Source organism: Taudactylus pleione, unplaced genomic scaffold, assembly GCF_031769625.1.
Source record: "Taudactylus pleione unplaced genomic scaffold, aTauple2 ptg000341l, whole genome shotgun sequence".
NCBI lineage: Eukaryota > Metazoa > Chordata > Amphibia > Anura > Myobatrachidae > Taudactylus > Taudactylus pleione.
This window is the reverse complement of record NW_028284742.1, coordinates 475,756-501,058: the sequence shown is the minus strand read 5'-3', so window position 1 is coordinate 501,058 and position 25,303 is coordinate 475,756. Positions and strand designations below refer to the sequence as shown.

Below are 25,303 nucleotides of genomic sequence, written 5' to 3'. Positions count from 1 at the left end.
TCTTTGATATTTATTTGAGTACTTATATCAAGTGAAGTTTATTAAATGCCGTGCATGTATAGCAAAATATACTGGAACTGATACTGAGTTGGATTCATGCTATATGTGCAGGGGCACTTTAGAAAGAGGAAGTAAGCAATTAGTGGGCCTGTGTGCACTGCAATGCCTACTAGTGTCCCCCACCACACCCCATGGCCCCTCGTGAGTTAAGTGGAGATCACATATTTTGGCTCTTACCTAATATAAACATCCCCTGTAGTGCAGGTGGAGTGATAGAATGGAGTGGACTAGAGACATCACATGTGTCAGGCCTGTAGATGCCTTCTCCCATTGATACGTCTCTTTATAAACCAAACAGCCACCAGCATTACATACCGATTCCAGATATAGAATAATTGTACATAGCAATACAAGACCTGCAGTGATGGGTAGTCTCTCCAGATAGATTAGAATTGGATGTCATTGGAGATGCCATGTCCTCTCACACAGACTGCTGCTCACAACCTTTCCTCCACCGATTAATACACAGATACACCAGGGAGATAGAGCCAATCTAAGTGGTGTGTTGTGCATTTATATTCTGCCCAGTGGCAGCAATGGAAAATGGTGGCTAGATTGAGGTCTCATGTGCACTTCACTCTGCACCTATTGTAAATTCCCCACTGCACGTGTTTCATATGTACTTCATTCTGAAATTCACCCACAAAATCATATTGCATAGGCATGACTGATGAAGAAAGCCCCACCAACTTCTAAGACAGGGCTGGGCAATCAGCGACCCAACAGCTGTTGTTGAACTACACATCTCAGCATGCCTTGCAACAGTTTTAGCTTGGCCAAATAACAAAACTGTGGCAAGGCACGCTGGGAAGTGTAGTTCTGCAACAGCTGGAGGCCAACCAATTATAGATAGCTAGACAGCGCTGGCAACTGTCATTATCATCATTATGTATTGCACCAGCTACTGACAGGCATATCTCCATGTCAGTCTCCCTCATTTAGCAATTACTCAAGCATGCCTTTACTATAGATATGCATTTCCATTCTATGCCCTTACCCTAATTTGCCTCTTCATGGGCAAGAACCAAATTTGCATACTGACATATAAGTACGTTTTCTTTTATGGGCATGTAAACAAATGGGTGTTTGCCCATGCCAACTTAACCCCTATTGTGTCTGGGTAAATATTTTGGAGAACTAAGGGAAGATGTACTGTAAAATCAGAGAAGTGCAAGAGGGAAGTAAGGGACAATGGAAAAATTGTAAGTGCCAGAATAATGTAAAATCATGGAATGTAAAATAGGTGTTTGACTGTATATAATTTCTTTAGAGTCCTCTCTATTTGGGAAATGTCTGAAATGCTTCCTGACAACATTTTACTTACGGTACCATAAAGTTGTGATTTCTCTTTGTGTTATCTCTATAGAACCACCTCACCGCCTTTGCAGAAGTCACATGATGTTGAAATAGATGCTTTCTCTCTGCACTGGACCTCCTCCCTCTTCACAGTCCACTCATCTCAACCGAGACATATTTGAAAAGAGCGGGAAGTACAAGCTACAGTATCTGGTCTACAGTATTTCATGATTTTTACAGTATCAACAATATTGTCCGCATCTGAAGGTTGTTTTGTATTTATAACTTGTTTTCCTTACTTTTTTCAGAAAACCATTGAAGGTGTGTTAGCAATGTGCACTAGTCAGTATGTCCGGTTTCCACAACCTCTGGTCCTTAGAACTTTCTAATCAACCATGTACAGTACAGTATCCTACTTTAGCTCTTCAGTTTTGAACTTTCTATTAATCACTTTAAAAAAAAAAAAGAAAGATAAAAAAAAAAGAAAAACAGGTTTGTTCAAGCTAATTTAGCATGACCGATCTCCCATTTAGTAAAATTTAGTATGTACAATAGAAAAAAAGAAACTTATTTATGTTTTGTGCTAAATACTGTTTGCACATGGTATTTTGCTATATATTTCACTATATGATTTATACCTTACGTTATATCAAGACTGGTGCTTATGTTTTGAAGGGAAAAAATGCAAATTTTTACTGTAATAATTAATGTATCATAATTAAAAATTTATTTATTTGGAAATTTGTCTGGCGTGGATCAAAGAGAAGTTGTCTTTTTCATGTCTTCATTGGCTTATGCTTTCCATGAATCTGTGAAAGAAAACATAAATAAAAATATCAATAGATAAGAAAAAGAATAATAAAATATCAATGCATGTATTCACAAGATGGTACTACAAAGAGCAGGGTTCTGGATTGGGTAGGGAGGAGTGTTAGAAGTCAAAAGACCGAAATTGTAATTTTGCTGGAAAGATAAGTTAAGTTATAGAATGTTACACTTCTGAATGTCATTTAAAAAAGTAGTATTATATCAAATAAAAATATTTCTACATACAAAGTAAGAAACTAACTAGTGCACTCATGGTGGTCTAATGCTAACAGTGAAATTACGCCTAAAATTAATGTGAATGCTATGTAGGTACTTAAGAATAAACACAATGAAGTTTGCCACTGTCATAGATGCCATTGTATATACAGTCTAAAGAAAACAATAGCTCTCCATTAAATCCAAACAACAAAATTACATTTCTACCTGAATTATAACCATTACATACTGTAGTTTAATGGTAACTATACTGTTCATGTACAGATTTTGGTAATTTGTTGATCAAATAAAATAACCAAATTTTAAAAACTTCCCATCTGTGGCCTAATGGATTTTCCATCCCGTCAATTGTGATTCAATCAAAACTATACACATTTAAAGTTCTCACAACATGATTTGTTTTTATAATTATTTCCATTATGTAAAATTCAACCATTGGTTCTGAACATGACTGGCAAAATTGAATCTGCCTCTCCAAAGAAACCAAGGGTTGAGAACCTCTTACTGTATCTGACATTTGTATACCTGATTATTTATGAAGTTATAGGACTGATGTATCAAGTGGAGAAGTGGACCAGTGGAGACGTTGCCCATAGCAACCAATCAGCTTAGGTAGTATTTATCAAGTACATTCTGTAAAATGGGAATACATATGGGATGCCAGCGGTCAGAATCCCGATGCTGGCATCCCGACAGGGTTAGAATACTGACACTTTGTTGGTCAGTAACCTAACCCTGTCCCTACCCTATCTCTAACTCTCCCTCCCTGGCCCCTGAACCTAATCTCCCCCCAGTGCCTAAACCTAACCTTCCCCTCCCCTCCCCACACCCTAAACCTAGCCCATCCCCCTTAGTTCCTAACACTAAACCTCCCCCTAATGCCTAACCATAACCCTCCACCTAATCCCAGTACTTGCCTTCGGGAACCCGGCGTCGTTATTCTGACTAGGGCATGCTCACCGCCGGAATGCCAGCGGTCGGGATATTGACCAAATCCCTATAAAATGATAGGTAGAAGCCGATTTGTAGCTATGGGCAATGCAACGTCTCCACTGGTTCACCTGTCATTCTATTCCCAAATGATGGTGCCTCTTGCTAAAATATCTACCTTACAGTTGTGTCCTGCTACATCTTTGCTGTGTATGCAGCAAACCGTGCCACCATAGGAATGCATGGTGCAATCGCAGTGCACGCCATAGCGTAGCATAGCATATACTGCTGCAGGTAATCACATGGTGCGATGCGTGCTCACGTTTGTAGTGCAATCGCCAATGATGTAGCAGGACACATCTGTATTGTCTGCATAAGATAGTGGTGGCAATGAGAAACCTATCTCCATGTACTGAAAACCACACACAAGGATTTCCTTGGTGCAGAAAGTGGACAGTTCACCTCTAGGACTCCATAGTTACCGCACCACTACCAAAACCACATAGTTCAGTCCTCCAGCTGCCAGAGACCTCTAGATCACACACAGTGCTTTGCACTGTTCACACATTGTCAATTTAATAATTTATAGTCTATAGAGCACTTAACAGGTGAGGAGAGGAGAGAGCAAGACTGGAGAAAGAGGGGTACTTTTCTTCAATTGGAGATTTACTCCAAGCATTAAGATGAATATTTTTTTTCCTGTTCTCTAAATACCAATTATACTTATGTTTCCAATAAATTAAGCATAACAGAACAAAAGTATTTTATAGAATATACGTCACATCTACTTTGTAGCTGGTGGAATATGAGAAATATTACTTTGTTTTTAATAAAACTTATGGCTGAGTTTTTCCTTTGTATAACAAATTCACTCATTTATTTATTATTATATTATCTTTAAATATACTGTAGCTGTACTGCTAGATTACATATGTGTATCATATATAGTAAATAGTGCATATGTTGGTTATACTGAACGGTGTAGCTTACTGTACTTAACTGTATGTCATTGAATGCAATATGCTCTTCCGTGGGACACATACAGTAGAACAGATGGCTAGTTACAAATCTTTTAATTGGTTTAGTATATTTTATTGCTTTTATATTACTAGGAATACTAGATATCAATATTGTACCAAAATGCATAATTATGACCTACCATGAGGTTACATTTCCAATCGCTTACAAACATATGGATATATAATGTCTATTCAGAATGTATTAAATCACCTTTCCATGCAAGAAATGCATTCATATCAAAGATATATAAGACATATGGAGAAAGCAGCTGGTTTTACAGAAAAGATGGGTTTTATCTTCCACGTGTACAATGAATGAGTTATTACATGATGGTTACTAATTTTATTTCCAAAAAAGAATCAGAAGAAGAAAAATACTGTTAAATGACTTTAAGTTTATACCAATTTATCACATGATATTGATATACTGTCCCAAGATGGGATTTATTGGCAAATTAGGAACTTATAAAATATTTCTTAAAAAAACAAAAAAGAAACAAAGGATGGGCATGATATATGTTAAGGAACTATAAGTACAAGAATCTACTGCAAACTAAAAATAAATAGTACATTTATGCAGCAAACAATGGCGTATACTTTTACGTTCTAAATCAGTATTTGGCAGGTTTGACATACTACCTTGTGATGGTAAATGTTTGCTAAGTTCATATGTTTATTCCAAGTACCCCCTAATATACAAGGATATACATAAATATTTCTGAAGAATACCTTAGGGTTTTGAATGTTCAAAGAATAATAATTTTATTTACTTATTTTTAAATATTTATTTATTCTTGATATGTAACTATGGCTAGTTACATATTATGTAATGGCTAGGTTATAAACCTGTTCTATATGTATTCTCATGCTCCACATAAACATATATGCTACATGGCAAAGAGCTTTTCCATTTTAGAAAGCTTTCTAAATACTAGGCCCTGTGCATTGAAATCACCATGTTGGTCGTCCATGATAATTCAAAACTAGAACGTCCCTTAATTCTATTTTACTGCACCAGTGGTGCCAAACTCACAAGGAAATATTAATTGGAATATGGTACCAGATATAGAAGACAGATATGAAAGACAAGAGGTGATGATCGATGAATGGCCATACAAACTACAATAGGACAAAGAAGAGGGCTATGAGCCAATGGGTGACAGGAACTAAAAAAGACAGAATACATTGAGGACATCACATGCCAGGCAAGTGACAAGGTGAGAAAGTCATGAGGGATGCAGGTAATGTACTGTATATGGAAACTAAGTGTTAATGCTACAGTATGTTGCTAATGCATGCCTTTAACACTTTAAATAGGAGAATAGAGTAATTGCCACTATATTTATTGATGTATCGTTTTTTTATTATGTAGCCATAAATCATAGCCATATAGCCGTAATATTCTATTATTTTTCTTTCAAGATAGATATGGTGTACTATTGGTACCATAGTGAAGTCAAAATAGTATTATTATTGAAATATTATACAAACACAAACAATAATTTTACACAATTTAACCAGCAAATTCTTCCTCTGAAACGTGTAATGATTATAACTGTTACACCTGTGTGAGTGGTTCATAATAATAAAACTGCAGAAACTCTTTACCGTGTGGATTTTTTTAAAAAAATTTTTTATAGAAAAAACATTTTTTTTTCAAATAATAAAATCATATTTGTTAAAGATATTATAAAATAGTGGGGATTCGGTCACAATCCTGACAACAGGGATGATGGCGTTTAGAATGCCGGTGCCAAAATACGACAACTGTCAGAATCTGGTGTCTGCATCCAAACGGTAAGTACTGGGGTGGAGGGAGGGTTAGGCACTAGAGGGATGGTTAGGGTTAGGCACTAAGGGGTGAGGGTTAGGATTAGGGTTTGGGGAGGTTAGGTTTAGGCACTAGGGGCAGAGAATAGGTTTAGGAACCAGGGAGGGAGGGTTAGGGTAGGGAGAGGGGGAGGGTTAGGTTATTGACTGACAAGTATCAGTATCCTAACCCTGTCGGGATGCAGGGATCGGGACTTTGATGGCTGGGATCCCGAGCACCAGCATCCTGTACCCGACCCAATAGTTAGCTGTCAGGGACATTTAATTGTGTGATTTGGTGCCACCCCCTCCCGATTGACCCACAAATTACGGCATTTTGCAGCGAGGGGTGGGCTTAATAACATGCAGCCTGCCTGTCAAGTTCCATCCCCATCCCATCTACAACCTGCATCTGCAGATGCTGCAAGGTAAGTGTGTGTGTAATGTATGTGTTACTTGTGTGTGTATATGTATATGTATGTAATGTAGGAGTGACATATGCATGCGTAGTGTATATATGTGTGTTTGTGTGTGAAATATATGTATGTATGTTTGTGTAAGTATATATATATATATATATATATACTAGCTGGAGTACCCGGCGTTGCACGGGATTTTAAGAATGTTTGTTTACACATCATCATCCAACAAACCTTTCCTTAGGCAGGCCTCACGAAAAGTGTGACAAATTTCCCCATCAACAGTTCTAAGGTCTTCGAAGGAAGTAGGACCTGTAACGGTGTAAAGCAAACTTTGGAGATAGAAGAATTCAAAATTTGTAGGATGTACAGTGTAAACACGGCCAAGAGCTTCTGTTGCTCTGATACCAGGATGACCATTTACAGCGACTCCCTGTTTTCAGCACAGAAAAACTTTGGGAAAGGCATTCCATCTGTAATATTTTGGCAGCTCACAGAACAGCAGGGTCCTTGCAAAGTCATCGTTTTGACACAGTTGGAAGAAAGAAGTAAATGTTGTTGCATAATTTGGTATAGTCAGAGAGCTGAGAATGTTGGCAAAGCCTGCTAAAGCTCTCCTCAGTAATAAACATTAAGATCATGAGAAAACATGACAACAAAAAATGCTTGCTCCAAGGCCCTACCCATATGCCGTGAGGCCCTACAATGAGCATCCAGCAAAAATTGTGGTTTTAAATTAATTTAAAATGAACTGTAATTAATTTCGATTTAAACATTTTTTAGTTGCCTCCACCATGTTTTAATACGCTCATATGTAAAATGTCATGATCTTCACTTGTAAACTGTGGATTTGTATAGAAAGACGGAAGGACAAATTTTCGCTTTGATATAGTAAAGAAGATAGAAATAGAAAAAATAGTACATAAGCTAAATCCTTTTGTAATTCTGTACCTGACCTGTAGAGGGCAAATGCTATGCAAAAATTTTCGTTTTTAATTAATTAAAAAGTAACAGTAATTAATTTCGATTTAGTATAGAAGATAGAAAAGAAAAAACAGTAGATAAGCGAATTCCTTTTGTAATTCGGTACCTGACCTGTAGAGGGTGAATGCTATGCAGAAATTTTGTTTTTTAATTAATTAAAAAGTAACAGTAATTAATTTTGATTTAGAAGAGAAGATAGAAAAGAAAAAATAGTAGATAAGCTAATTCCTTTTGTAATTCGGTACCTGACCTGTAGAGGGTGAATGCTATGCAAAAATAGTGGTTTTTCATTAATTAAAAATTAACAGTAATTAATTTCGATTTAAAAAATTTTCAGTTGCCTCCGCCGTGTTTTAATACGCTCGTATGTAAAATTTCATGATCACGGCTTGTAAACGGTGGATTGTATAGAAAGACAGAAGGACAGAATGACAGAAGGACAATTTTTCACTTTTATATAGTAGTTCATGTAACACGGGGTATTGAAATGAGGACTCCAGACAGGCAGGTACTTGGTAAAGCAGTGTCTTTTTAATGGTAGCAGACACTGCACCTTAGCATACATGAGGTTAGGCTTGGACACACACAGGCACATAACAGAAAATAAGCAAACAACATAAAAAGTAAATGTTCCAGCACTCCTTGTGCTAATGTCTGTGAACCCTCCAGGTCCCGGTACCCTAATGCTAACCACCACCCCCAGCATGTCGCCTGGCCAGTTTGTCCAGCATCAGGAGCAATAAGCAACAGGTGTGTGAGAGTTTTAAACCCTTCCTGTGCTGCAGACTTCCTGCTGGCTCTAGGCAACCTGGAAAACTCGGAATTCTATATTTCCTGTTTGTGCAGCCAAGAAAATGGGCAATTCAGGTGAGAGACAATCCCTCTCACCACAATATATATCTATATATATATATATATATATATATATATACATGTGTGTATATATGTATATGCATGTGTGGTGTGTGTGCATGTATAGTAGCACAGCCCAGCGGCACATTTGGCAAGGAAAGGGGACTACTGCAGCAACAGTCTCCTCTCTCTCACTTCCCAATGTGTTGCACTGCTGCACTGCTGTACAGTCAGTAGTAGTGGGCAGAGCAGTGGGGGAGATCGTAAACCCAGGGCCCTGTCGGGCCACTCTATCTGGCCCAGTTAAACAGTACCTGTCCCTCTCAGTGCCCCTACTTTTACTATCTGCATCTTTATAGTAAAAGCACTGCCCTTTAAACCCAACCCAACTCTTAGTAAATAAACCCCTTTGTCTCCAATGCACCTCTTACATACAGTCAGGCCCATAAATATTGGGACATTGACAGAATTTTCATATTTTGTCCTCTATTCACCACCACAATGGTTTTGAAATGAAACAAACAAGATGTGCTTTAACTGCAGACTTTCAGATTTAATTTGAGGGTAATTACATCCAAATCGGGTGAACGGTGTAGGAATTACAACAGTTTCAATATGTGCCTCCCACTTTTTAAGGGGCCAAAAGTAATGGGACTATCAACTCAAAAGCTATTTCATGGACAGGTGTGGGCTATTCCCTTGTTATTTCATTATCAATTAAGCAGGTAAAAGGTCTGGAGTTGATTCTGGGTGTGACATTTGCACATGGAACCAGTTGCTGTCAACTCTCAATAAGAGATCCAAAGAGCTGTCACTATCAGTGAAGCAAGCCATCATTAGGCTGAAAAATCAAGACAAACCCATCAGAGAGATAGCAAAAACATTAGGTGTGGCCAAATCAACTGTTTGGAACATTCTTAAAAAGAAAGAACGCACCAGAGAGCTCGGCAACACCAAAAGACCCGGAAGACCACGGAAAACAACTGTGGTGGATGACAATAGAATTATTTCCCTGGTAAAGAAAAACCCCTTCACAACAGTTGGCCAAATCAAGAACACTCTCCAGGAGGTAGGTGTATATGTTTCAAAGTCAACAATCAAGAGAAGACTTCACAAGAGTGAATATAGAGGGTTCACCACAAGATGTAAACCATTGGTGAGCCACAAAAACAGAAAGACCAGATTAGAGTTTGCCAAACAACATCTAAAAAAGCCATTACAGTTCCGGAACAACATCCTATGGACAGATGAGACAAAGATCAACTTGTACCAGAGTGATGGGAAGAGAAGAGAAGGAAAGGAACTGCTCATGATCCAAAACACACCACCTCATCAGTGAAGCATGGTGGTGGTAGTGTCATGGCGTGGGCATGTATGGCTGCCAATGGAACTGGTTCCCTTGTATTTATTGATGATGTGACTGCTGACAAAAGCAGCAGAATGAATTCTGAAGTGTTTTGGGCAATATTATATGCTCATATTCAGTCAAATGCTTCAGAACTCATTGGACGGCGATTCACAGTGCAGATGGACAATGACCCGAAGCATACTGCAAAAGCAACCAAAGAGTTTTGTAAGGCTAAAAAGTGGAATATTATGCAATGGCCAAGTCAATCCCCTGACCTGAATCTGATTGAGCATGCATTTCACTTGATGAAGACAAAACTGAAGGGAAAATGCACCAAGAACAAGCAGAAACTGAAGACATTTGCAGTAGAGGCCTGGCAGAGCATCACCAGGGATGAAACCCAGCGTCTGGTGACATCTATGCATTCCAGACTTCAGGCTGTAATTGCCTGTAAAGGATTTGCAATAAAGTATTAAAAAGTGAAAGTTAGATTTAGGATTGTTTAGTTTGTCCCATTACTTTTGGCCCCTTAAAAAGTGGGAGGCACATATAGAAACCATTGTAATTCCTACACCGTTCACCTGATTTGGATGTAATTACCCTCAAATTAAATCTGAAAGTCTGCAGTTAAATCACATCTGTTTGTTTCATTTCAAAGCCATTGTGGTGGTGAATAGAGGCCAAAATATGAAAATTTTGTCAATGTCCCAATATTTATGGACCTGACTGTACTTCCTGATCCTATGCAAATGCAAATGTAGTCATTTTTACTCAGCAAACTTATGAGCCCTGGGAAAAAAACAGAGGCACATTTGCACAAATCAAGACAGTCTTTCAAAAGCTATGTTTGTGCTAATTGACATCATTATAACCTGTTTAATTAGCCATACACAAGTACTAGCTATGCTGAGTCTCATTTCCACTTGTGGTCGAAGAAGCGTAACTGAGTGGTAGTAGGGTATACACCTAATTACTGTATGCCTAATTGTGGATATTTTGTACAAGAGATAAGGTTGGCCCAAGTGTGCACAGATAATGATGACGGATATGATACCATGCATGTGGGGATGGGCCTGCTGCAAAGATTTGTTCAACTCAACATTCGAAGGGAATATATGCATTTCAGCCCTACTATGTATAAATCATAGGTACACTTTAAATTTTAAACAATGGATGGAGCCCAAATAAAGTAGTAATTAATTACAAAGAATGTGTGCCAGGCTTGTGCTAATATATCTGACTTAATTTCAGTTGGTCAACCATGGACCATTTATCGTAAGTGATAATTTTGCAGAAGCTTGTTTCCTATTTGGTTGATCCTGGGCAGTAACTTGGTGTGTGCGAGTGGTGCAGTCCCATCGCCTCTGAATCTGGCTAGCAGGGTGACTGGAGCGGCACCCTGCACAGCCAGTATCGCTGCTGCAGTGCCACGTGGAGCGTCCTTTGGATGCTCCAAGCATGTACCCTGCATCCTGCATAGCCTGAGGATGCTCCGGGCAGTGCTGTACATCCCGTTGCTAGTAGGCCTGCTCCCTGGCGTGACATCATGCATTCAGGAGGCAGGGCCCAGACAAGTCACACTGCCACTCTGTTGCAGCACTGTGTTGATCTAAAGAGTTGATTTTTAGGAATTTAATTTTGCTGCATAAATTCTAATCCATTGCCTATAATGGGACAAACGTTTCTATGCTCATTCATGCATCATTTTTAGATGAGTCACTGCAGGAGATGCTACTTAGACCTGTGTAATGTGATTTCACTGCTCAATTTGTGTTGATTTAATCCTGTTAAAAGTTAAAACAGGCTTTTCTAAGTTATTAAAAAAATCACTGATGTAGCCTTTGACTTCATCTGCTGCTGATTAATGTGCTACATCCTTTTATATAAATCAGATATGATTTAATGCCTTAACCACTTAACTGGCTAATATTTTTTGGAAAAATGTCCCCAAAATTGAAGATTTTTTTTATTACCGAAATATGTAAATAATGGCTATTTAAACCTGATTCAATATAATTTTTCAACAAATATGTATATTTGGCAATAAAATGATACTAAATCAAAGTTATGAAACTTTTACTTACATAATTTGATCATTTACAAAAAATCAACAGTTTTGGGGACATATTTAAAAAAATATTTTATACAGTTAATTTGTTTGCAAAAAACAATATTTATATATATATATATATATATATATATATATATATATAGTAGAATCCAAATACTCGGCACTGGGCTAAATAAATATCAACTGCTGCCGGTGCCCTCCTTCATAGATAACAAGTACACATGCAAGCGGCGGCACTCAAGCATAAATAAGAAATAAATACACGGAAATTCCATACACAAAAAAAAAAGAGGGTTTTTAGGTGATATAATCTGCGCCTCAGCTGCTCTAGTAGAACCCTTTTTATAGAGAGGGTATCCCAAATTACCTCTCAAGAGCAATTTCACAATACAAAGAAAAAAGGGATAATCACACCTGAGCGCCCCTAATACAAATAAAATAATGTGAAAATTACTTATCTTCAATCATATATTCTTCTGGAATCTTTTCCCAATAATTCAAACATATAAAGAAAGAGAAAAATGGAAAATCTAGTGCAGACAATTTCCACTGTACAATGATATAGAAAATAAAAACCTTTTATAATAAAAGAGTTTTTCCATATATTAATATATGATGTACTAATCCATCAAAGCACGTATTTTGAATAATCAGACAATTTTTTAATACATATAAATGATAAACAGCCCCAACTTATAAATTTGTGGGGTTAAAAATAACAAAAACCACAAAAAACATAGACTTTCAGTGAAGTTGGCCTCATACCAGAATCAGGAAAAAATGAGCCTGTAGTAAGCTTAAGGGAAAAACCCGGGATCCACCTCAGCTGCCTTCAAGGACCTGATGAAAATTAATTTTTTGAATTGAAACGTTGACTTGATACGGAATTTCCGTGTATTTATTTCTTATTTATGCTTGAGTGCCGCCGCTTGCATGTGTACTATATATATATATATATATATATATATATATATATATATATAATACAGTCAGGTCCATAAATATTGGGACATTGACAGTATTTTCAGATTTAGGCCTCTATTCACCACCACAATGGTTTTGAAATGAAACAAACAAGATGTACTTTAACTGCAGACTTTCAGATTTAATTTGAGGGTAATTACATCCAAATCGGATGAACGGTGTAGGAATTACAACAGTTTCAATATGTGCCTCCCACTTTTTAAGGGGCCAAAAGTAATGGGACTATCAACTCAAAAGCTATTACCTGGACAGGTGTGGGCTATTCCCTCATTATTTCATTATCAATTAAGCAGGTAAAAGGTCTGGAATTGATTCTAGGTGTGACATTTGCATTTGGAATCAGTTGCTGTCAACTCTCAATATGAGATCCAAAGAGCTGTCACTATCAGTGAAGCAAGCCATCATTAGGCTGAAAAATCAAAACAAACCCATCAGAGAGATAGCAAAAACATTAGGTGTGGCCAAATCAACTGTTTGGAACATTCTTAAAAAGAAAGAACACACCGGAGAGCTCAGCAACACCAAAAGACCCGGAAGACCACGGAAAACAACTGTGGTGGATGACAGAAGAATTATTTCCCTGGTGAAGAAAAACCCCTTCACAACAGTTGGCCAAATCAAGAATGCTCTCCAGGAGGTTGGTGTATATGTGTCAAAGTCAACAATCAAGAGAAGACTTCACAAGAGTGAATATAGAGGGTTCACCACAAGATGCAAACCATTGGTGAGCCACAAAAACAGGAAGACCAGATTAGAGTTTGCCAAACAACATCTAAAAAAGCCATTACAGTTCTGGAACAACATCCTATTGACAGATGAGACAAAGATCAACTTGTACCAGAGTGATGGGAAGAGAAGGAAAGGAACTGCTCATGATCCAAAACATACCACCTCATCAGTGAAGCATGGTGGTGGTAGTGTCATGGCGTGGGCATGTATGGCTGCCAATGGAACTGGTTCCCTTGTATTTATTGATGATGTGACTGCTGACAAAAGCAGCAGAATGAATTCTGAAGTGTTTCGGGCAATATTATATGCTCATATTCAGTCAAATGCTTCAGAACTCATTGGACGGCGCTTCACAGTGCAGATGGACAATGACCCGAAGCATACTGCAAAAGCAACCAAAGAGTTTTGTAAGGCTAAAAAGTGGAATGTTATGCAATGGCCAAGTCAATCCCCTGACCTGAATCCGATTGATCATGCATTTCACTTGATGAAGACAAAACTGAAGGGAAAATGCCCCAAGAACAAGCAGGAACTGAAGACATTTGCAGTAGAGGCCTGGCAGAGCATCACCAGGGATGAAACCCAGCGTCTTGTGATGTCTATGCGTTCCAGACTTCAGGCTGTAATTGCCTGCAAAGGATTTGCAACAAAGTATTAAAAAGTGAAAGTTAGATTTAGGATTGTTTAGTTTGTCCCATTACTTTTGGCCCCTTAAAAAGTGGGAGGCACATATAGAAACTGTTGTAATTCCTACACCGTTCACCTGTAATTACCCTCAAATTAAATCTGAAAGTCTGCAGTTAAATCACATCTTGTTTGTTTAATTTCAAAGCCATTGTGGTGGTGAATAGATGACAAAATATGAAAATTCTGTCAATGTCCCAATATTTATGGACCTGACTGTATATATATATATATATATATATATATATATTTGAAATTATACATGCTCGGTTTTCTGAAAACTGAGTCCCCCTGTACTTCCCCGATCCCAGTGAATCAGAGGGGCAGCTCTGGTGTTCCCGCCTTGCTCAGATTCCAAATCGAGACAAAATGTCATCATCCCGGAGTCGGATTCTCGTGGGTTTTGGATTCTATATAAGTACCACCCGCGGTGATTTGGGCACCATTTCACACTGACTCCAGTCTAGGCTAAAGTGTCCAGTGGCTGCTGTGCTGTGTCCACCTCCAGTGGCTTCTGTTGTGCTGTGTCCACTCCAGTCCCTGTGTCCAGAGGCTGCTGCTGTGTCCATCCACTCCTTGTGTCTAGTGGCTGCTGTGCTGCTGTGTCCATCATCTCCACCTCCAGTGGATGCTGATGTGCTGTGTCCACTCCAGTCTCCTTAGTGTTAAACACTAGATTTACAGTACAAGCACATAGCAAATCATTGATTATTTTTTATAGTACAGGAATTATTATACAATTTATTATTACTAGTCTGTCACACAGTGGTGCTGCACTGTGGGCCTGATTCAGAGCCGGACGCTATTTGTGCTCGCTCGTTCAGAAAAAGGGGCCGGCTATTTAAATTGAGCGCTCGCTCTTTGCGGTCTGTTGACGCCTCTATGTCTGAGCGGGCGAACGAAACATGCGCTCGCTATTTTGTAAAGACGCCCCCTGGCCACTCGCATCATATGTCATCTCCGCTATTTATTAGATTAATCGAGTACATCGGAAGGCGTCTGAACTGCTCGCAGTGCTTGTGGTTGGTTTTTCCTACCGCAATCATGCGAACAGTTCAGGCTAAGAAACAACCAAGTGACATGGTCGATGATGCTGCTTTGTTAATTATGCACACCCTTAAAATGCCCGTTTTAACTGTTTGGCACGCCTGCGTTCGGATCTCCACTCCCCGTTTTCAAAAAACGCCTCATCCTGTCACTCAAATTAGCAGGCACTCGCAATTTTGCGAACACATGTTTTCCGACCGCACTGACTGGTTGGCGCATGCGCAGTACGACCCATACGCATGCGCAGATGTGAGAACATCGCTTGGAGCGAACGAGCGGCCGCTTATGAGCGGCTCTGAATCAGGCCCTGTGACTCCATAGTCCATACCCCACTGCAATATAAGCACTCTGTGACTCTGCAGTTGTCATTTGGGGAAAAATAATTAATAAGTTAAAAAAAATAGTTTTTTTGTTTATACAACCTGTGTGCGCTGTCCAACAGTTTTTGTTTATGTACATATAAGTGCTGTGACTGCACACAGTGTCAGCTGAGCTGCGCATTTAAAAAAGTGGAAAAAAAAGTATTTCTATTGTTGTTTTTACCACATCTGTGTGTTGTCTTCCAGTACAGTTTGTTCCCGTACATACAAGCACTGTGACTGCACGCAGTGTCAGCTGAGCTGTGCATTTAAAAAAGTGGGAAAAATATAATTTCTTCTATTGTTGTTTGTACTACATATGTGTATTCTTTGATAACTCAATAATATGGATAAATATCATTTGAGAGAAGAGCAGAAGCAGCAAGCAAATGCTAGCGCTGCAGCTGCTGCCACCAGTCATCATGACAAACTCAATACTAATCATTCAACGTCATCTACTAAAGCGTCAGAACATCTGAAATCCAAAAATCAATATGTTACAGTGGTAAAGAAAAAAATGCCTCTAACAAAGACAAAGTTTATTGCAGCAAAATATAAAATTGGCAACATGCCATTCACCACATGCAGTGGCAAGGAAAAACTCAGGCCTTGAGCTTTATTTATGAGTGGTGGTTCTGCAACTGCTGTCAGTGAGGCATCTTCTTCTGTCTCTCATGATGACGATGCAAGTCCTAGAACAGGTGTCAAAAAATGAAGTCTGGAAAATCAGTGCAAAAAAAATTAAAACCACTAAGCCAGTAGAACAAACTGTGTGTTCAGGTTTGTCACAAATCACTGAGGAGAGTGTAAGTGTGTCTATGAGTGCTATGTGTAAACCTGACCTCTCTGAACTCATAGAGAAGCCTCCTTTCTTTATTTCTGCACCCTCTGCCAATGTGGGGATGAGCGGAAGTGCAAGGGGAATATTTGTGTAGCTGATGCAGGCGCTAATGAGGATGTTGGTGATGAGAATGTTCTTTGTTTAAGAGAGGCACCAGTGGAAGCAGTACTTGCCTGTGATAAGAAGACCATTGTCATGTCTGTGCATAAGACAAAAAAATCCACCTCTTATGTGTGGAATTATTTTTACTCAAATCCGGACAACAATTGTCTTGCCATCTGTAGCGTTTGTAAAGCCACAGTAAGCAGAGGTAGGGATTTTAATGATCTACAACCCTCCTAACTGTTACGTCATTTGCAGGGGTGCATGAAAAGTTTTTCCAAAATTAGTAACTTATGCTAAAAAAGTAACAACAAGCAGTCTAGAGTCAGCTAGCTCCCTTCTCTTTGCTAGATGCAAACACCTACAATCTTCACCACCAACACCTTCATCATCAATATCCTCAATCATGATTGGAAATAGTCATGCATCCACTTTGATTAGGCTAACTGAGTCCTCCCTTATCCAGAATTTCTCAGAAGAATCCTTCAGCCCTAGACCTGCTGCTGCTGCTGCTGGGGTGGATCTTCATTCCAGAAGGGCACCAAGAAGACTACTAGCAGCAGTAGTGTAAAAAAACAATTAACTGTAAAACAATCCTTTGATAGAGGAAGTAAGTATGACAGCAGTCACCAAGTTAGGAACACTGATGCCATAATAGCTATGCTGGTATTGGATCTGCGTCTAATATCCGCCATTAATGCTCTGGGTTTAGACAGTTAATTGAGGTCCTGTGTCACCATTACCAAATCCCATCAAGATTCCACTTCACTAGAAAAGCAATTCCCAGCCTGTACATGGACATTTAAAAAACATAATTAGTGTCCTCCAAAATGCCGTTGTACCCACTGTCCACTTAACCAGAGATATGTGGAGTGGAACAGGGCAAAAAAAAGATTACATGAGTGTGACAGTCCACTGAGTGGGTGTACTGCCTTTAGCATCACCAACAACAGCAGCAGCGCATCTAACAAATGCCAGCTCATTCAGAGGCAGGCTACGCTTTGTTTCACTGGCTTCAAGGAATACCAGTGTCAACCTCTTAAAAAAACTCAGGGAAGTCAATGCAAAATGGCTTAGCCCACTTGGACTGCCAATGCCCGCTTTCTGACAATGCCAGAATTATTGTGAAAGCAGTACAGCTCTGTGATTTTGAACATATCCTATGTTTTGCTCACACAATCAATTTGTTGGTTCAGAAGTTTTTGAAAAATGACAGGGCTGTCCAGGAGATGCTGTGTGTGGCCCTTTTTGCCATTCAGCAGCTGCATGTAGAAGATTGCAGCACCTGCAAGAATAGTTTAGTTGTCAGCATCTTAAAATTGGATCAAAATATTTTGGTGACCATGCTTTTTCTAGGTTTAAGCTGTAAGTCGTATCTTTCTTTCCAACACACACGGATCTAAAGATATGCAAAGAGCTGTTAGTGAGCATGTTGTCAGCTCAAGCAACACGTGATAAAGTGATGTCTCCTCCTTCAGTTTCTCTGACAACTGCAACTGCCAGGAAAAAACTTAGCTTTCCTAAGAGACCCACTGGTAATGCTAATGAGTCAACACAACATTTAGACATATAGGGCCAAATGTAATAGGTTGAGAGTTTAGAAAATGTGAGTTTAGCAGTAAACTCTCACATTTGTCGAATTTTATCTTCAAAATGGGAAAACATCTGAATGAAAGTTTAAATCGTGAGAGTTTTTTTAGTCTAAAAAAATGTGAGTTTGCATGTTCTGGGACCCTATTACTTTGAGAGAGTTTAAGAAGTGTGAGAGTTTACTGCTGAACTCTCACATTTTCTAAACTCTCGCCCTCTTATGTTTGACCCCTGAATGGGTCTAAAACAATTGGCAAAAATTTGTGACATGGCCACCTCTATTGCTACTCCATCTGATATGTCACCATTCAAAGAATGGTTGAAAATATTTTAATGACAGCATCCAAATAGGCATGTCAGACAGTCCATTTGTCTACTGGAAGGAAAAAAAAGACAATTTGGAGGCCTTTGCACAAACTGGCTTTAATTAACTTAAGCTGCCCACCCTCCTGTACTCAGAAAGAATTTTCAGCACGGCTGAGAACCTTATCAGCGATCGGAATAGTAGGCTACTTCCTCAAAATGTAGAAAAGATGATGTTTATGAAATTGAACTACAAATTCTATGAGGAAGACCTTTATCAACAATTACGTCAAAGTCCAGAGGCAACTTTAATAGTGGATTCCAGTGGGGACAAATTAATATTGTGTTAAGAAGATGATGTACACACTGATGATGAGGGTGAGGATGATAATGGTGATGACATCTTGCCTTTGTAGAGCCGGTTTGTACATAGAGATCATCGGCAGCTGCATATTGGTAGCTTATTTTGTAGGGGCCTAAACAAGCCAATCACTTTGGTCACAAGTGCCAGTCCATGTTGCTGAAGTGAATAGTGTGTTAAATTGTGCATGTCCTGTTTAATATACAACATAAAGGGGGTTGGGAGGACCCAAGGACAATTCAATCTTGTACTTCTTTTCTTTGCACTATGTGCTGTTTGAGGCATTGCTGACAATCTGTTCATAAATAGAAAACTTTTTTTTATAGTTTATTAAACTGTCATCCTGTCCCCATATGAGACCTTTGTCAAGGTGCATCCATAACACAATGTTATTCAAGCCATAAGAAAAGTGTAACAACAATTACCACAGAAGACAACATATATAGCACACATAATGCTTACCAGGTGGAAGGCCAATCGATCACTGTGAGACTGCACATGCTGTGCTGACACGCACACCCACATGGCCACGCCCCCTAGCACAAACCAGCTCCAAGATTGGTTCTCCAACATGAGGCTTGGAGCTGATTTATTTTTCTACATATATATATATATATATATATATATATATATATATACAGTATATATATATATATATATATATATATATTTGCTTCAGAATCCAACAGTTAAATAAAATTTACTACAAATAATTCCTTCCTTTCCCTGCCTTCAACTATATACATACTCCATCTCCCTTGGGCCTCTGCTCTAGTTCTTAATTAATGAAAACATTCTTGGGTTCTTTCTATGGGGTCGTATAGTTTAGTACACTGCCACCCTGTCTGCCACTGCAGTGCCATTCTCTTTCTTAGATGTGCCATGTTGGAAGTTGAACTGTCATGTGTTTGTGTCACCCACTTTTTAACCAGAAAAAAATACTTTGTTAATAGCCAAGGATTCTTTAGAAGGGTTGACAAGATTTCAAGAAAATGAATTGTTGCACTGCACAGCTAGGAAACTCCAATTCAACCTATCTTACAAGAATAAATGACATATATACTGTATAATAATTTAGGAAGCTGACCCACTGTCCATGCTACCCCCCTCCTCCCTTTAAATTGGCTTCAGAATCCAAAACTTAAATTAAATTTACTACAAATAAATCCTTCCTTCTTTTTCCTGCCTTCAACTACATACATACTCCATCTCACTCAGGCCTTTGCTCTAGTTCTTGATTAATGAAAACATTATTGGTTGCATGGTTTATATTAAACTGCTTGAAAGTTGAATTGCCATGTGTTTGTGCCACACACTGCTGTCGCTTAGCTTAGCCAGCTAGCTAGCTTGGTGCAACCTTTTGGCCTAAACTGAATTAAAACAATATTGTGAGCTGTGAGGTGGTCAAATTGACTGGAAATGATTGTAAATGAATGTTATTGAGGTTAATAATACTGTAGGAAGCATGGCTTGGTGTTGGCAGATCTGATGCAACCACACCAGGCAAGGGATTAAAACAAATTGCACTAAGATCTTCATATCACTTTGCAATCAAAATTATAATGTTTTAAAGCATTGAACTATAAGTACATTTGAATCTATCATAAAATATAATATAACAACACATAGATGTAATTTAATATTGTCAGGCACAAAACACAAACAAATATTAAACACACGGGCTAATTCTGAGTTGGGAGCAAAATAAAAAAAACAAGCAACTTTGCACTGGTAAACCCATGTTGCATTACAGGTTTGACAGATTTAAAATGTGCAGAGAGATTTAGATTTGGGATGTCCAAACTCAAATCTAAAATGCAGTTGTACAAATGTCACAAGCCCCAGTGGTCTGTGCATGCTAGCAATGCAGTATTGTCGCTTCCACTTGTCTTAGTTATGTGAAAAGACACTCAAAGCAGCCGAGTTGTCCTGGATCTGGTGTACCAAGATGGACTATTTGGCGCAACTAAAGCCACAGCTAATTCTGAGCCACAATTCCTGGCATCTAACTCCCCATCCTGCCCATGTTACTAGGAAGTAAAATGAGGGAGATCCGGACACTCTTCCAGGGGTGCGGGGGGGGCTACCCGAAATTCGGGAGCCTCCCGCAATTTCCCAGAGAGTAGGTAAGTATACCCTTAGATTACAAGCGACTTTCAGCAGAGCCATCTTTTTTGGTCATTTTTTTTTTTGGTATTATGATCCTCTCACCATACAGTATGCACAATATGTTGGCATTTTATAAATAAAACATAATAAACAAAATATGATTGCAGACACTAAACTTTTTGAATTCATATTAGGGCACTTATTCCTTTAACTATAGCAAATATTCCCTGCTTGTAGCTTAATACTTTAATATGTCATTTAAAGCTCTGTCTCTTTATTCAACTGACAGTACATAAAAAAAATATTTTTAATATAACACCTTTTCATGGTGGAAGACAAATGCCTCTGTTGGGAATCCATTTAATAATTTATATTCTAATCTCTGCAATAAGTTTAAATATCTGCCCACACTGCCAACTCTACAGCTCTGGAGATCTCTGAGGTATGCCAAATATAATGGAATTATTTATTTTAATTAGTAAGTACAAAAATTACAGGCAGGAGCAATAGGCATTTTACAAATCCACTCAATTTCTGTTCTTATTATGAAGCCAGTGATGTACGGATAGATCAGTAATTAGTGTAGGAACAAAAGCACATTATCATTTATTAACAGGTTTTTTTATGTACAGTATGTAGCGCTTACAGATTACAGAGCACTTTACAGAGAATTTGTAGACAGTCACATAAATCCCTGGCCAGTGATCTTACAAACTATGGTCTCAACCACATGGACACATAGACACATACACACTAGGCTTCAATATGCCAGAACCAGGTTACCTACCAGTATGTAGGAGAAAAACGGAGTACCCATAGAAAACTCACACAAACACAAGAATATCATACAAACTCTACACAGATAGAAGCAAGTTGTAAGATAACCCATGATCCCCAGTGCAGTGAGATGGCTATTCTAACCACAGTGTTGTAAAGTTGGCAAAAACATCAGCACATTTATGCCCATATGAACATTTCAAGATGCATCCGGCTTCATATTTTTAGCATACATGGCTGATTTTTGCAAAGTTTTCATTATCCGGGTGCATTTATTTACTCTCAACCTGTGCACAAGATACTCCTCCTACCATGAGAATATAAATGTAACTTCAGATTTGTATTAACCATATTTAAATGAACATGCCCTTACTGTCCTCGGTCTGATTTTGTACACCCCATTCCTCTTTCCCCCTATTATTCTTCCCCAACTGTAAGGAGGCACAATTGCCAGAAACGTGCAAATGTGCAGAAGTCTGCTTTGGTGCATATGCAAATGTTCTCTTTTACAGCTTTCACACAGAATCCAGGGCTCGACCCAGCTTTTACCTGGCTTTTGGAGCCTGAGTCGGTTCCAGGTCCCAGGCCAGTAATCCCTTTCAGGGCGAAGATGAAATTGCCAGGTCAAGCTTTTGGACCTGGTATTTTGCCAGGTCTATAGCGGGTTCTTCTTCTGTGTGAAAAGGTCAACCCAGGTTGCTATTACTGGGAGTTCGACCCTGGTTGTGAGCTGGATCGAAGTACTTGAAATTTTGACCCTGGTTGACCCTTTCACACAAAAAAGTAGCCGAGTACTTTTCTCTGTCTGAAAATGGGTATTTGTAGCCAATTAACTTTATACAAACTGAGGTAATTCAGTATCAGGCTTAAAGTCAATTTAAATTGTTCTCCTTATATCCTGGAGAATTGAGCAATGAGCATGAAAATAAAAGTCACAATGTACTTTGAATAACTAAAGAAAAAGTCAAATCACTTGGATGACAGAACCTCTGTAAATTTTGCTAACCTAATTTTAGTATTGCATTTGTTATTTTTGACTGTACTGTATTGTATTGTGCTTGCTGAGTTAAAGTACTTGATACATTAGCTTACATTTTATGAATATAACCTAGTGTGAAAGAGAAAATAAAAGCTGAAGATGATCAGCAATCAGGGCTGCGATAAGGGTAGGAAGGTAGTTATTGTGTAGGAGATGGAGGATGTGGTAACAGAGGGCCTGATTTTTATTATTATAACATTTTATTTATAGGGCGCCACAAGAGGTCCGCTGCGCCGTACATACAGTAAAGGGTACACAGAACATTACAATACAGTAACCAACTTATAAACAGAACACAAGTAACAATTAACATAACAATTCTCCATACACAATACAACTGGGAAGGTGAAGGCTGTCATAGAAGTGCTAGAGAAAAAGGCTGTGAGACAGCGGGGAGGAAGATCCTGCTCCTAGGAGCTTACAATCTAGGGATGTACGCTAACATGATGGTCATGATGGTTATGGGTCTGCGCAGGGCCTGGACCTGTTTTGCACCTGTGCAGAATGGGTCCTGCGATCTTGTTCCAAGTGCCCCTTAGTTGCAGCATGATTGGCATACTGCGGCGTTTGGGGGATGGAGCGGAGGCGTGGCTGGCCAAAGTTCCTGGAAACGTACCGTGTGGGAGGAACAACGTACCGTTATGGGAGGAATAAGGTCAGGGTCTGCGTTGGTGGATGCAGACTTCCTGGCCTCGCAAGTGGCCAGGCACCGTCAGGCTGAGGTAAGCTTCATCTTACATGAACCTGTTCATTGGAGCGACCATCTCTAAATCAGAATCTCAGTGTAGTAATCATCTCACCAATTTGGTACTCTGAATTTCCAGAGACCATCCTAGTCCCAGGCTATTTATTGACTCTCCTGGAAACTCCAGCTACCACTATTGTAGTGAGAGACTATGGGGTATATTTACTAAAGTGCGGGTTTTTAGAGATGGACATGTTTCCTATAGCAACCAATCAGATTCTACTTAACATTTAACTAGCACTTTCTAGAAGATAATAGCTAAAATCTGATTGGGTGCTATGGGGAACATCTCTACTTCTAAAAACTCTCACTTTAGTAAATATACCCCTACAGTATGTCTGAAAAGTGTGGTGAGTACATTTACCAACAGATCACTTCTACCCATTGGGACATTGCTGATCTACTAAGGTCTGCTGGGGATCATTGTTGGTCCAACATCTGGACATGGAAGCTACACTGGTAGTAGTAGCAGCTTCTCATTTGTAAAGAGAGATTAACATTTGTCATGTGTAATTAGTATAATCTGGAACCTGCCGTAACATTAGGTAATTTAAATTGCACCAGCCAGGCTACTGGAGGCTTCAGCTCCCGCCGCCTGACTGAAGTAGCAACCATCGTGATGGTGATCCCAGCCTGCAATGTCAGTCACAGTGCTGGAATCGCAAATGCAGCAAGGAGGTGTCTGACACCTCCTTCTGCATTTGCATGTGAGATGGGAGGATTTGCAAAGCCGCTTGTGTGTGACTGTGTAAATCCGTCCATCTCTAAATCAGACCCATAGTACCATTTTATTAAATAACAGTAAACAATTAGTCTAACCAAATCTAAAAAAACAAATAAATTTTAGAACGGAAGCAACACAAATGGAAAAATGCTAAGGCAGCAGATGGGATTTCAGGAATATCCTCTGACACTGAGAAGCAAATAAATGAATAAAGAGAGAGAAATTAAGTTCTGACCTCTGTGTGTCTGGTGCTTAGAGGTTACACAGGGGGAATAGGATAAGTACATGTCTTGAGTTAATGCAGAATTGGAAACTTTCTCCATGGGTTCAGCTCAGATAGATAGATGAGACATCAGATCATTCTGAAAATACTTACATTTTGTTACAAAAGAAAGAAACTCACTCAGGCAGGTTGCGCAGCGGATCATTCAAACAGATTGAGAAGTGGGTCACTCAGGCAGGTTGCGCAGTGGGTCACTCAGGCAGGTTGCGCAGTGGGTCACTCAGGCAGATTGGGCAGCGGGTCACTCAGGCAGATTGGGCAGCGGGTCACTCAGGCAGATTGGGCAGCGGGTCACTCAGACAGGTTGGGCAGCGTGCACTCTACTTTGTTCAGCTTCAGGCTCCTTTTCTTCTTTTTCTCAAGGATGAGACAGTATGACTTTGTGATGACATGGCATCTCATTCCCTGCCCACATCCAAACTTGGAGCAGAAGGAGGGGAGGATTGGATAGCCGGGCAGTCAGTACAGCAGGTGGGTAGTGGCTCTATGGCAGCAGTCATGCAGCCCCCAGGGCACTGCACCCTAGCAGATGGCACCGGATGCACTGCCTTCACTACTGCCCTGTTGCTAGGAAAGTATGAAGAACTTACATTTAATTTCTCTACAGAGATTAATCACTGAATAGGCTAATCAGGTTGGAGCCCTGGTGCTGGGACTTGGGATTCTCTACTGAACTGGCAGCAGGGCCCAATTAATCATTAGGCATTTTAGACTAGGGAATAGTTACAGTGGGCCTCAGGCATTTGCCAGTCACAAGTATTTAGATTACTTTCTTTTTTTAAATACAAATTGTT

General features: G+C 39.2%; 2 protein-coding genes across 4 annotated transcripts in view; one reads left to right on the top strand and one right to left on the bottom strand.

Annotated features, from left to right (window-relative positions):
• The window catches only part of PLPPR5 (phospholipid phosphatase related 5), a 316,334-nt gene extending 314,242 nt beyond the window's left edge, over nucleotides 1-2,092 (top strand). For 2 of the 3 annotated variants that reach the window (XM_088443949.1, XM_088443948.1), the window contains one exon: nucleotides 1,427-1,544. In XM_088443949.1, the coding sequence (XP_088300075.1) occupies nucleotides 1,427-1,459 (33 nt within the window). In that variant the 3' untranslated portion in view covers nucleotides 1,460-1,544. Of the gene's footprint in view, nucleotides 1-1,426 lie in introns of all 3 variants that reach the window. The other variant, XM_088443950.1, reaches the window with a different exon arrangement.
• Nucleotides 2,093-2,106: 14 nt separating this feature from the next.
• LOC148508838 (uncharacterized) overlaps nucleotides 2,107-25,303 on the bottom strand; it is a 140,163-nt gene continuing 116,966 nt past the window's right edge. The window contains exon 6 of the mRNA XM_088443947.1: nucleotides 2,107-2,165. Within this exon, the coding sequence (XP_088300073.1) occupies nucleotides 2,141-2,165 (25 nt within the window). The 3' untranslated portion in view covers nucleotides 2,107-2,140. The remainder of the gene's footprint in view (nucleotides 2,166-25,303) is intronic.